This window comes from Protopterus annectens, chromosome 8.part1 (assembly GCF_019279795.1).
Source record: "Protopterus annectens isolate FY-2018-M chromosome 8.part1, PAN1.0, whole genome shotgun sequence".
NCBI classification, from domain to species: Eukaryota; Metazoa; Chordata; order Ceratodontiformes; family Protopteridae; genus Protopterus; species Protopterus annectens.
Genome location: NC_056742.1, coordinates 89,794,965 through 89,808,429, shown reverse-complemented (window position 1 = coordinate 89,808,429; position 13,465 = coordinate 89,794,965). Strand labels below are relative to the sequence as shown.

At 35.6% G+C, this 13,465-nt stretch overlaps 1 protein-coding gene across 1 annotated transcript in view; it reads right to left on the bottom strand.

Annotated features, from left to right (window-relative positions):
• Positions 1 to 11,089: 11,089 nt before the first annotated feature.
• PABPN1L (PABPN1 like, cytoplasmic) overlaps positions 11,090 to 13,465 on the bottom strand; it is a 237,131-nt gene continuing 234,755 nt past the window's right edge. Inside the window, exon 8 of the mRNA XM_044081564.1 lies at positions 11,090 to 11,495. Within this exon, the coding sequence (XP_043937499.1) occupies positions 11,456 to 11,495 (40 nt within the window). The 3' untranslated portion in view covers positions 11,090 to 11,455. The remainder of the gene's footprint in view (positions 11,496 to 13,465) is intronic.

The following is a 13,465-nucleotide window of genomic DNA, read 5'->3' as shown; positions in this document are numbered from 1 at the left end:
TAGAAGTCTTACATCATAAAATATCCATTAATCTAGAAAAAAATAAATTACAGTCATATTCAATAAACCCCAATAGCCTTCATAGAATAGTTATTAAATAAAAAAATGAATAAAATAAACCATATCAAGGAGATTGTTTATAAAGATGGGAATACGACTATTAAAGCTACAGATCTGAAAGATACATTAAAATGTTAGTCAAACCTGAGTAGCAATGACTTATTGGATAGTTTTTTTTTTAAAGAAAATATACATAATAAACTATCAAAAGAACAGAAAGGCAAGATTGAAAAGTCTTTTCCTTTTAAGGAATTAAAAGACCAAACTAAACATTTTAACACTAATAAAGCAACAAGTATGGATGGATTCCTGAGCTATATAAACTTTTACCTGATATTTTAAAAGTTTTATTAAATGCTTTTGAAGAAGAGTACATCAAATATTTCCCCCTCATAGAGATATTCTCTTATTAAACCTATTTTAAAATCAGATAAGGACCTTACTCTACGTTGTTCTTATCAATCTATATTACTTTTAAATGTAGACTACAAGATTTTCATGTCTGTATTAGCAAAATAGATTAAATCAGATGCTCATTGCTTCAGTAAATGAAGATCAGACTGGGTTTATAGTTAATAGGAAAGTTCAAAATGATATAACACTCTTTGATTGATATGGCAAACAAAAATAAAAAAAATATATCCATAATAAGCTTGGATATGGATAAAGCTTTTGACTCTGTGAATTTGGTCATACTTGTTCAGAGTACCAAATGAATATATAATTTCTACTGATTTCATAAAGTTAATTAAAAAGCTTTATGATAACTCAATTTCTTTTGTCAAAATAGGCTCCTATAGATCTAGCCCCCATGATATCTTAAAAGGGGTCAAAACAGGGATGCCCTTTGCTATTTTCACTTATTATAGAACTGTTTGCTAACTATATACAATCTAACATAAACATTAAAGGTTTCAAAATAAATGAAGAATTTTCTTCTAAAATTCAACTTTTTGCTGATTACATTCTGCTCACTAGTAGTAATATTGAACTCTCATTAGATCATATAGTTAGCTCTATTGACTATTTTGAAAAGCTGTAGGGTCTGAAATTTAATCACAATAAAACAAAAACCTTGCTTATAAAGAAAGAGATAACCACTAAAGGTAAACGCTTACAAAAATGTTACTGGGTCAATTTACAATTAAAATACTTAGGAATTACTTTTGAGACATAAAAATCAATTTTAGTTAACTACCAAAACATAATTGATATGATATCCAGATTAACAGTTGAAATGAATTATTTTTCACATTTGAAGATAAGATTGTCATTTTGATCAATGTGAGTCTATCAAAAATCTTATTTAGTCAGTAATTAAGTCTTCCCCCTTCTAAAAAAAAAGTTTAAAAAAATAAACTATTTTATTAAAGCTCTTATGGTATCCAAAAAAAAAAAGCAAGAATCTCCCTAGACTGGCACATCAAAAGTTGTGAGGAGGGAGGCATTGTTTTCCCCAGTATTGACTTGTATTCTAAATCTGTAATTATTAAAGTAATACTCCAGTGGCTTAACTCCTCTTATGCTTCCTGTTGGAAATCAATACATGAAAATATACTAATAGCAAATCTGTAACTGAAACATGCATGAATCTGGACATCAATACCTTTTTTGGGGTTTTAAAAGGCTATATATTAAATGAAAAATATAAGTTTGCTCTCTACCCTTTCATAAATCAAGTTCTATTAAAATTCAAGACATTTATGAATTAAAATGAACTAATAAGAGATCTGATATTTCCTATAGCTTTTACAAATGGATGCTTATTCCCTTAATACAAGGTAAATGTTTGTCTTAAAGAATAGTAATTTTATTTTTGGCATCAGTTTCTGAATGGGAATAAAATGCACTCAGCTGATTATCTAATTGTTAGATAAAGTCTGGAAAATGCTAGTTGGTTACATATACAAACATGTAAGGAATATATTCATGACAAAATTAAAATAGCATTAAACATGCATACTAAAACTATCCCAAAATCCTAGACTTATTTTCTAATATAAATAATAATCAATCTAAAGGTAAGTCATACTTGTCAATTATATACAAGATTATTAGAACTGAATTTTTGCCCTGAATTGTCATACCGGAATTTACTCAACAAAAATAGAGAGGAATTTTTCTGAGAAAAGTAAAAAAGTATCCTTAAAATCTGCAGGAAAATCAATGTCCTCTATATACTGGAAGATTTATATATGGAAATCTTTACACAGAATTTTTCTAACACCTGGTAAAATTGCTGTTATATATAAATCAGAAAAAATAAAATGCTGGAGATGCAATGAAGCCCTTGATGCAGATTGTGTTCATATGATCATAGAATGCAACATAGTAATCATCTTTCTGGACTGATATTAGAAGCTTTTTCCAACCAATGTGGTCAGACAATTGTAGTATTACAGATTCCTTGATTTTGTTCAATGCCCCAATCAGAGATATTATTCCAGTATTGCAAATACTGCTTCTTTGGCCTGTCCTAGCTGTTGTTAAGAAAGTTCTAACAAACTGGAAATGTAAAACTACTCTCTCTTTTACTAGTGGATTTTTCTAGCAAAATCTGTAAAAATGAATTGTCAACCATAAAAATGAGAACTAGAAATGTAACACATCAATACATAGCCTGGCATAAATTTAATGATCTATTAGAAAAGTACTAATGGTTTTGTGTATATAATTCTTGTTATGGACATTTGTATATAGTTTTTTTTATTTTGTTTCAAATTGTTGGAATATGTAAAATCAAATGAAAACATTTTTTAAAAGAAGGCCTATGCATTTACTTGGATAAAAAGTACTCAGTTTTGGTACTATTTTTTTTTTTTTTGCTTATTTGGAAAGTACCTTTAAGTGTTTAGTGTCATGACTTAGATCACATGGTTTATATGGCTATTTAAAGGTTTGTACAGCACTGTGTGTTTGTACTCTGATGAAATCTGTAATAAAATGAAAGGTGGCGGTGTAGCCATACTCTACAAAAATACATTACAAATCTCCCTTGCCTCTCCACAACCCCTCCTAACAAACAATGCCGAAATTCTACATGTAAAACTACAACCAAACAAACATAAAAGCATAAATATAGCATGTATTTACATCCCCCCAGGCAACAATAACAAAACCTTAGAGGACTTTCTCCACTGGTTAACCCAAACTCACCCCCAGGAATCCATAGTGTTAGGTGACTTCAACATCGATTGGAATTCCTACTCATCTAGCTCCCCATCTAGCAGCATAAATCTACATGGCTTTTCTCAGCTCATATCCACTCCTACCAGACTAGGTAAACCCCAAAACAAAGACAGCATCCTGGACTGGATCCTTACTAATAAACATCTTGACCAGTACTCAGCAGGTACTCACCCAGAGGACATGAGTGATCACTTACTCACCTATGTTATCAAATTCAAGAAAATCATCCCCCTTCTTACAACCATAAAAAAAATCAGGAATAATAATAAATTCAACGCCTCCATTTTTCAAACTGAACTTAAAGCCCACAACTGGACAATACTCAAGTCTCTTCCTCTTGAAGAGGCAGTTATCTACTTCAACACCACCTTCCTCAAGATTCTAGATTCCCATGCTCCAATACGGTCCATTAGAACTAAAACCAAAACCGCACCATGGCTCTCCAAGGAAACAAAATCCAAAATCCTATCTAGAAACAAGATGTGGGTCACATGGCGTACCTCTAAAGACCCACACTCCCACCAAACCTTCCGGCAACTTAGAAATGAAACTAAAAGAATGATCTTAAATGATAAAAACTTCTTCCTCCACCTCCAACACAAACACCTTAATAATCCACAAAAATTCTGGGCAGGCTTAAACAAGCTCCTGCACCCAGGCCAGGCAACCACCCCACTCCAACAACTTGCAAACAACAGTGCCCTGTAAACATTGCTAACACATTCAATAGTTTCTTCACAGAAACTATACAATCCCTGGCCACACAATTCAAACAAACAAACAGCCCACTCCACTACCCATGCCAGCAGAATACTACAACTACATCAGATCATCTATTTACCTTCAATCCAGTACCCATATCCTTTATAACATCTCTTCTTAAAAAACTAAAACCCACTAAGCTAGCAGCTGACCTTCTCCCAGCTGAGTTTCTGCAAAAAGCAGCTGAGGCCATTTCCTATCCTGTCTCCATAATCATAAACCGTACCTTGTCAGAAGCCTTCATCCCTCCATATGGAAAATGTCCCACATTATTCCTCTCCATAAAGGTGGTAGCTCACTAGAGCTAACCAACTACAGACCTATAGCTATACTCTCACCCCTGGCCAAAATTATGGAAAAGTGTGTCCACAAACAACTGATGGAACACCTCACCAAAAATAAAATTCTAGCTAACTCCCAACATGGCTTCAGGCCAAATCACAGTACCACATCAGCCCTACTATCCTTTTCTAATACCATCAATAACTTCAGAAACAATAATAAACTATCATCTGCTCTTTTCTTAGACCTCTCCAAGGCCTTTGATATGGTGAACCACATTCAACTCCTCCATACATTAAAAACTATCACTCAGCAATTCCACGCTGAAATGGTTCCAATCCTACCTGTCCAATAGGCAACAGGCTGTTCTATGGCAGGACAAATTATCTACATGCCTACCTGTTACACTTGGAGTTCCCCAAGGATCTATTCTTGGCCCTCTTCTCTTCACCATCTTTGTTAATGACCTGCCCACAATCACCCCCCATGCCACATGCATTCAATATGCAGATGATTCGACTATCATCAGCACTGCCTCCAACCTGGCAGACCTCACTGCTTCAACCCAAGACACCTTCAACCTAATAGAAAAATGGTTCTCAAGTCAACAACTAGTTCTCAACCCCAACAAAACAAAACTACTTACTTTCTCACCCACTAACAAGACTCTTCCCCCCACCTTCTCTATTACATCCTCTAATGGAATCACTATATCACCAGAAGCTCACACAAAGCTATTAGGTGTTACCATTGATAACTCCCTTAAATTTGACACCCATTTCAATCTTACCATCAAAACCGTCAATAAAAAGCTTGGCTCTCTCTATAAAGTAAAACACTTTCTCACTCCTCACGCTAAAATTACAATTGCCAACACACACCTACTATCAACTCTTTTCTATGCCTCCCCCCGCTTTACAAACCTAAACAAGACAACCCTTAACAAACTTGCTTCTTGTTACAATCACATAGCTAGATTTGCCACAAATTCCACCTTTAGAACGCACCACTGCACTAACTTGAAGCAACTAGGGTGGTTAGAGTTTTCCAGCCAACTCCATTTCAACCAACTCAAAATGGCTCACCAGATACTGTATCACCCAGAGAAAACACCAGCTCTGAAAAACATCATTCACCCCTATATTAACCTGCAATCTTTACGCTCCTCCAATAAGATCTTAGCTCAAACTACCAAAGCCAATAATTCTGCTGGGGATTCTCTATTCTCAAAATTTGTAGGTAAAATGTGGAACTCCCTACCGACCATGCTCACCTCAGAACCCTCACTCCTACAATTCAAAAAAAGCTTAAACCCCATCTCAATACTCTCTGGCAATGTCCCTGTTCCAAACCTGATTAACCACTATCATTTACCCTTCTCTTACCTCACTATCCTTAACCGCTTTTTAACAAGGCGCCTCGCCTTTGTAACTGACCTATGTTTTTTTTTATATGCTGGTGTTTTTTTTTTTTTCCCAAGATGTGATGTATCTTTATATTGTATTTAGAACTCAACTATCTTCCTTTTTTTGCATTAACAATGTTCATATGTCTGTTATGTACTTGGAGCTTTTCTCCCCGGGCCTCCGCTGAAAATGGACATGTATCCAGTCGGACTCTCCCGGTTAACAAATGTAAAATAAAATAAATAAATAAAATGAGAGAAAATTGCTCAATTTCACTGGAAGACATTTTGTATTTATTCTTTTTGTTTAAGCCATGGATATGATGCATTACTCCAATGCTATCAGCACAAAGGTATAATTGTGAATTTTTTTTTTCAGCCATCAGCTCGATCTTTTGCTTCTGGATGTAGCATTCTATATGGTTTCCAGTAATAAAATTCAGTCCATGGAAGCAGCTTTCAGACAAAGTTCATTTACAGGTACAAAGGGAAAATAATTTCTTGCAACAAAAGTGTAATAACGGAAAGAAAAAATCAAGTAGCCAGCTTTTTTCCCCTGAATTTTGTTTACATTTGCTGTATTTCTCCATATAGGGTATTCCAACACAACTACAGTATTCAAAAAAACCCTGAAAATTTGGTCAAAATCCTGATATGTGGTAAACAGCAGCCAGGAAATAAAAAAAAAACACTGTGGTGTGACAAAGTCAAACTGCGATACACTTTAGTGCAACAAAAAACCTTTAATCCATGCTTTCGTCAAATGACTTCCTCAGAATATTTACACAATTAAAAAACAAACATTAAATACACTTTGTAAAACACTGTTGAACCAATCAATTTAAAAATTCAATTAAATTAACAATCACTAAAATCTTGAAATTTAACCATTTAATGGATAAAGAGTATACAATCACAAAGAAAACATGATGTTAATTGTCCCATTCAGCCCAGGCAGACAATCAGCACCTAGTTTAATTTGCTGTTCTGTTTCCCTTCTTTCAACAAAATTATAATTTAATATAATAATAATAATATAATATAACAATAATGACAATGACCTCTTCTCATAGCCATTGGAACCTAAGACAGCAAATAAATTTTTTTTATAACCAACACAGTCAATTGTATGTCTGTAAAGGGTGTTGCTGCTGTTCATAATTTTGATATCATAAATATGCTCTTTACCAAGGCATCTAGTGGTCATACCTATAAAATAACTTGAATAATCTGAGCACAGGTCAATATATATTATGCCTTTTGAATGACAAAATCTACCTGGTACCCTAATTGTATTTGTAAATGTTCCAATAGAATGTAAGGCCCTTCATATATGAACTTACATACAGTGCAAGAATTACTGTGCCTGGGATGAAAGAGACAGCTAACTTCAAATGTTTTCTTAGTGATCGTAGATTCACCATCCATTAAATGGTTACACTTCAAGATTTTAGAGATTAACTGTTGATTTAATTAAATTTTTAAATTGACTGGTTCAACAGTGTTTTACAAAGTATATTTAATGTTTTTTTTAATGGTATAAATATTCTGAGGAAGTCATTTGATGAAAGCATGGATTAAAGGTTTTTTGTTACGCTAAATAAAGTCCATCATAGTTGGTCTTTGTCATACTGCAGTGTTTTCTTATTTATTTACAACTACAATATTCCTTCAGACAGCAAAGAGAAACAATTTCGAACCAATGTTTTAACAAACGAATAAATTACACTAATTTCTCACTTGTTCCTTTCCATATTTGAACTTCAGGAACACCTTCTAGGCCACCTTGGAGACTATTTTCCAGTATTCTCTCTGATTCCTCAACTGGTAGTAGCCCTGATTTAGCTCTGGCAGCAGCTGTTGCCTATTAAAATGATATGGAGTGCATTTGCCTGTTTCAGAAAACCTGACACACACACTCCTCTGCCCTCAGCCATGTGCTTCCCTGGCTCACCAGTAACTGATGAGCAATTTCTATTAGTATATTGCAGCATAGTGTTATAGGGCTCTCTCTCGACTGTTTCATATGTTGTGAAAATAATTTTGTGATGTGTTAAAAGTGCTTATTTTATAAATGTTGCTGTCAAAATGTATTCCTCTTTAAGAGACAGATATGTCTTTGTAGGTGGGGATTCTAAATGGTTCTACTGATAAGCAACTATCTGCTTTGTCTGTTCTATAAAAAGAATCCCAATGTTCACAGAGGTCAGAGAAGTAGGCCCCTCACTGTAGATGTAGTTTTGTACCTAGAATACCAGTTTAGGAAGAAGTTAATAAAAACATATTTTATGAACAAAGTATATTAACAAAAATACTCTTTCATACATCTTGCTTGCCTCTAAATGCCTGTACCACCATACAGAAAACTAAATGGCTGTCAATTTCTGCAAGATCCTCCTACTTACTCAAAACTTTGACCTTTAAGTTACTAAAACGTGGCTACAGCCCTGCCTAACAGACTAATTATGAGTAAATCATAATATTCACCCAAACAAAAACTCTCTAAAGTTAAAGGGGCCCTATTTCACAACTGTCACCTGTGGAAAAACATTCTCTAAACAAGTTCCTTCTGACTGGAACATGTTACCAGTGTCCAACATAACCACTGAAAATCTTAAAACCTTCAAAAAGCAACTGAAGTTCCTTTACTCAGGGCACAAATGCAAATGTTTCAGAGATATCAGTGTCATCATATAGACTGGGTCCTCTGTCTGTGCAGAACATCAATGTTTTATCACTATGATAAAGAGCAGCTGCTGCAGCAGAAGGGATGTTGGCTATGACCAAGTCCAGGATCAGACCAAAGATAGTCCTACCTCTTGAACATCGAATCAGGGAGGAAGACCTCAAGGCATAACTTGTGAACTTTGAATGGCATACCTACCAGGGAAGATGGAACCAGGGCAACTCAGAGAGAATTGCCTCACTTTAGCTACCTGGTGCACCATTAAAACAATCATGAACATGAAAACTTTGGAAGAAGTGAAAAATCTCATTTAAAGGCATTACAGAACTCTGTACAAACTTACAAGATAAGGCTGAAAGTGGTGATGCCTATCATGTAAGAATAAATGGAAACCCCCAGGTTAAACAAGCAGCACTGTTCAGCTCAATAGCAAGACAAGGACCAAGGAATTCATAGCTGGAAATAAAATGTTGGTTTTGGTCCCCTTCACTGTTGGGGGTATGAGGGCTCGACTGTACCAAAAATATTATGCAGTTCTGGATAATAAGGTACTCACTTCGTTGACAGCTGTAGGTTAGTACAGTAGATGGTAGACATCTCTGCTGGCCTTCTACTGCCTTTTTCTTTCAGATTGGCATGTTTGTTATGCCACAAGTACAGATAATGAAATGCTAAATACTGATTGGAACCGATTGCTTACTTTTTTATTATATATGTGTGATTGTCTATGCACACTTGTTAGGTATAGGAACATGCCTCACTCCTCTCCCATTTAAAAACTGCATATCCAACATGTCATCAAATGTCATTCATGCTTAGTAAGACAAAAGTTAACTTTTGACATTTTTTGGATAAAACCCAATCTGCGTTATTAGTGAGATGTCCGAGGGAGAAACCATCATAATGGTAGGTCGGCGATAAAGGATAATTAAAGTAATATAAAAGCACTTGGAGATGCCTAGGTCCAATTTCTTCTGATGCATTTTCTAAACTTTCACTGAAACCTGACCATTTTCTGTCTTCCATCACTGTTGGCATGTAACAGCACATAAAACAAAATTCATGAACATTAAAAATATACAAAGGCAAGAGTTTGGAAAATATAAAACCAACAGTTATTTTTATTGCATTTTTTTAATTTATGAAAGTATTAAACAATAACAACTATTTTAATTCTAGTGAAATAAATAAGTTAAATAGCATCAAAACAAGTACATCAGTAATGCATATGTAAATCACACAAGACTTAAGCATGGGAGGGGCATCTAAAAATATTAACCCCTCCCTAAAAACAGTAATTTCTTATTTTTCATGAAATATGCAGTTTCAGAAAGAAATTATAGAAAACAAGAGCAACTTCAAGGCTAAATCCAATAAGACAATTCATTTTAAAAAGTTATTTATTAAACAGTTTTCTCCCACCCTTCCTCCCTCTTAACTTGTTCTGCTGTATGTCGTAATCATCTGTTGTCAGTATGGCAGTTGTACATGAATGCCAGTACCCTTCCTGTACCAGAAAGAGAAAAACAACTGAATCACATCTTCTCTTTGACACCCATTAATAGGGACATTTGGTGTCCTCAGTATATTATTGGTGCCAAGCCCGTGAATTAGCTTTACTTGTTTCTAGAAACAGTTTATATGCACAACTGTTTTGTTCTATTTTATGTTGTCACTGCACAGCTGTCAGCAAGTCTTTGCTTACGATTTTATAGTGTTTTACATAGACATGTACAAGTATATACTGTACATCACCACCACACATGTATATTTTCTTCTACATATATCCACACTCCCAAGAGCATCCCATGGGTACTCAGGTTAAGAAAATATGACTAACAGGTTAATGCATTGGACAGCATAGGGTGTACCTGCAAGGACATTTACTTTCATCCAAAGTTGTTAATGGTGCTATAGCTTACATGGATGGATAACTGATTGGACAATGTATGTGTGTGTGGTAGCACTAGTGTTTTTTCTACAGCACTGACATTTGTCCCAACTCACATATTGTGCAGAGGAAGGAAGGAAGCCATACCTAATTCTTAAGGATTAAGAAAGAAGGCTATTAATATACCGAGACCCTAATACAATATAATTTTGTTGCACTGCATAAATTGATTGTGACCATGGGAATACAATAAAGTTGCCTGACTCACACAAAGGGCAGAAAATAGGGAGAAATCTTGACTTATTATGATCAGTGTTTGCTGAAGGGTCCATGTCTTTGGAAGGGAAGGATGGAATACACGCAGGAATGGCCAAGCAGATGATCAGGAAGTGCCCCTGCAGCCACAGAACTAGACAGTGAAGGAAGGCTATAGCACTTGCAGGACTGATCCATATTTATCACATTATTAAATTAGTAGGTTCTCATTAGCTGGGAACACAAAGTTTACAGTTAAATGTGGCTTGCACAAATTTTAAATATATACAGACTTGCTGTAGAGATGTTAAATTGTAAAGGTCGTGCTGATGCTTTTGTGAAACCAAGATCTTCCTGTAGAGATAATTTTTCATCAAAACCCATTGCCTTGGGTGATGACTACCCTTCTAAAGCTAGACAGATGCTCAGGGACCCTATCCAAATAGCTGATGTTGGCAAGCTAAGACGCAATAAACAGAGGCAAAAGTGGATGAAAACAAAACAAATCTGCAAGTAAAATTTCCTTAAGAAAAAGATACAGACTGAAGGGAACTCAGTATAGAAACAATAGTACTGTATTACTGTTCTAGAGGTCCATTTCTGTATATACTGTGACTGGCATAGACGATCCTGTAATAGGCCTCAAGGAAAAGTTTCTTGAATATGTGAAAAAACAGTGCAGTAGGGTGTCACCAGAAAACACCTACATTTTTTTAGTCCTTTTGGGTGTGGAAGGGTATTGGTAGGCTTCACTGCACATTAATCTATTTCATAAGAAAGTGAACCAGTAATAATCAAGATGGAATTAAGTTTCCAAAGTGTAATAAGGACTCATTGATATTTCAGAGTTGTATCACAAAGTGTAACCAGTCTTCTTCCTTCTTCTACTGTATGCTGAACCACTCATCGATTTCTGCTTTTATCACTAGTAAGGTGAGTAAAAGTTTACAAATCTTCCACGACCTCTAATAAAAACAAAATGAAATAAACATTGTTATTATCTTTAATACAAAGCTGAGATACCATATGGTGAACATGGTTACTAGTGCTACATTTTTTCAGTGCACATGACTTTCTGATATCAGAATGTGGTATTATCATGAGGGCATTCACAACTTCTGACTATTTATAATTCTGCAGTTTTATCATGCAAAACAAATGCAAAATGATATGACAATTTGCTTTAAAGCTCTTTTTTTAATATTTCTTTTGAAATACCATGAAAATCGGTGGTATCCATCAAAATATTACCAGTTTTGGCATAATCTGCTGCTGTTTCCTTAACATAGGCAAGATGATCTTTAAAAGAGTTGCTATTTTTTTAGACTATAAAACTGTACAAAATAGTTGCCAGTTTCCAAAATATATATATTGTCAGTCGTGTACTTTAAATAGACCACCATGATTTTTTAAATTTTAGAAGAAAGAAAAATATGTTTTGAAATTACTCGTGGAAATATCTTAGCGGTTACTCTTCAGAAAATCAGATATGCAATTTTGTCTCTGCCAAGTTATACTTGGCCAAAGGCAATGATTATGCTGGACAGATATTCACTGCATTTGTCTCCTACATACTTTATCTTCTCTTGGTAGACATCTATGCAAGAGTTCTATTTTACAAGTAGAACAGATCTTGGTTCAGATTTATGCTAGGAAAAATTATCATAGGTAAGTACTAGGTTATCGACCTTAGGGCCTCTACAAGCCTAGACAAATGAGGTTCCCTGGCTTTCGCCACCCAAGAAAATTATTTTCCTGTGCCCCTGCACAGCAGTGATCCCCGGGGTGAATTTCCTATTTCCCAATCAATTGTCAAGATTAAAACAACACAAACTCCTTTGTCCAGGCTTACAGCAGCCTGAAGTACCATTAAGGCTGTACAGTGGCTGTGGTTTGTAGTGGAGCCCCTGTTGCTGTCACAATGCCTGGCTTATTACTGGTGCTGCATGTTGGAAAAACATAGTATACATATCCTTCATGCAGCTTATGTACTATGAAACCCCCCTACCCATTCTATTAGTGCAGTTTCCCTGTTCAGACCTCCCACTTCTTGGCAGCAAGAGTTCCCACCTACAGACTTGTACCCATCTTTGTGACAGAATTTCATTCCTTTCCCCTCCTCATGCAGATGTTGATCAAAGCCTTCAACTTACCCCCAAATCTGATGGGGGTCTATGCCTGCTTCCACATATCTCCCAGCAGTGACTGGAGCACGTGGAACACTAACATAGCCAATCAGTGGCCAATGCTTCCCATGTGGCTTCTGCACCCTTCATGATAGCAATTTGCATTTCTCTTCCAAGTTACCATCTTGTCAATGTTCACCCAGAGTACAAGTGATGAATTGTGTAGCTAACCACCCTCAGGGGGTGGGAAGGGAATCATCTTCTCCTCAGCTACTTGAACAGCAATAGGTAACCCACATTCATTAGTAAGTAATCTGGCGTGTTTCTTTCCAGCTCTAGTTTTGGTGTTCTCCACCATCTGCCATATTTTTTCTCTTATTTTCGCAAAAAGACAAAGAGAACAGTATTTTGGCATGACATCATTCTGTCAGAAGGCAAGGTTCTCATCTTTGGTCCATCTTTAAACTACTCCTATGCATGGCTTGCAGTGACACTAGTGCATTTTGTTTGGATGTTCACAGGTTCACAATATGGGTTTATAGGTTCCCAGATTAGTACTAGGCTAATTGTCCTTATGGGCCATTAAGCCTAGCCAATTACCCCACATGAGAATCAAACCCTGCACCTTGTGTCTCTAAGGTAAACACCCTAGCCTTTATATGCCAACCTCCCAACCCTTGCACACTTTCTGCTGCAGACACTCTACTTATGCTTCCCCTGTACTTTCATCTTTTTTAACTAGCCATCCTGACTTTTACCAGGGGGTTATAACCAGGCAGAAAACTCACTTTTTTCACTAGGATAAGAAA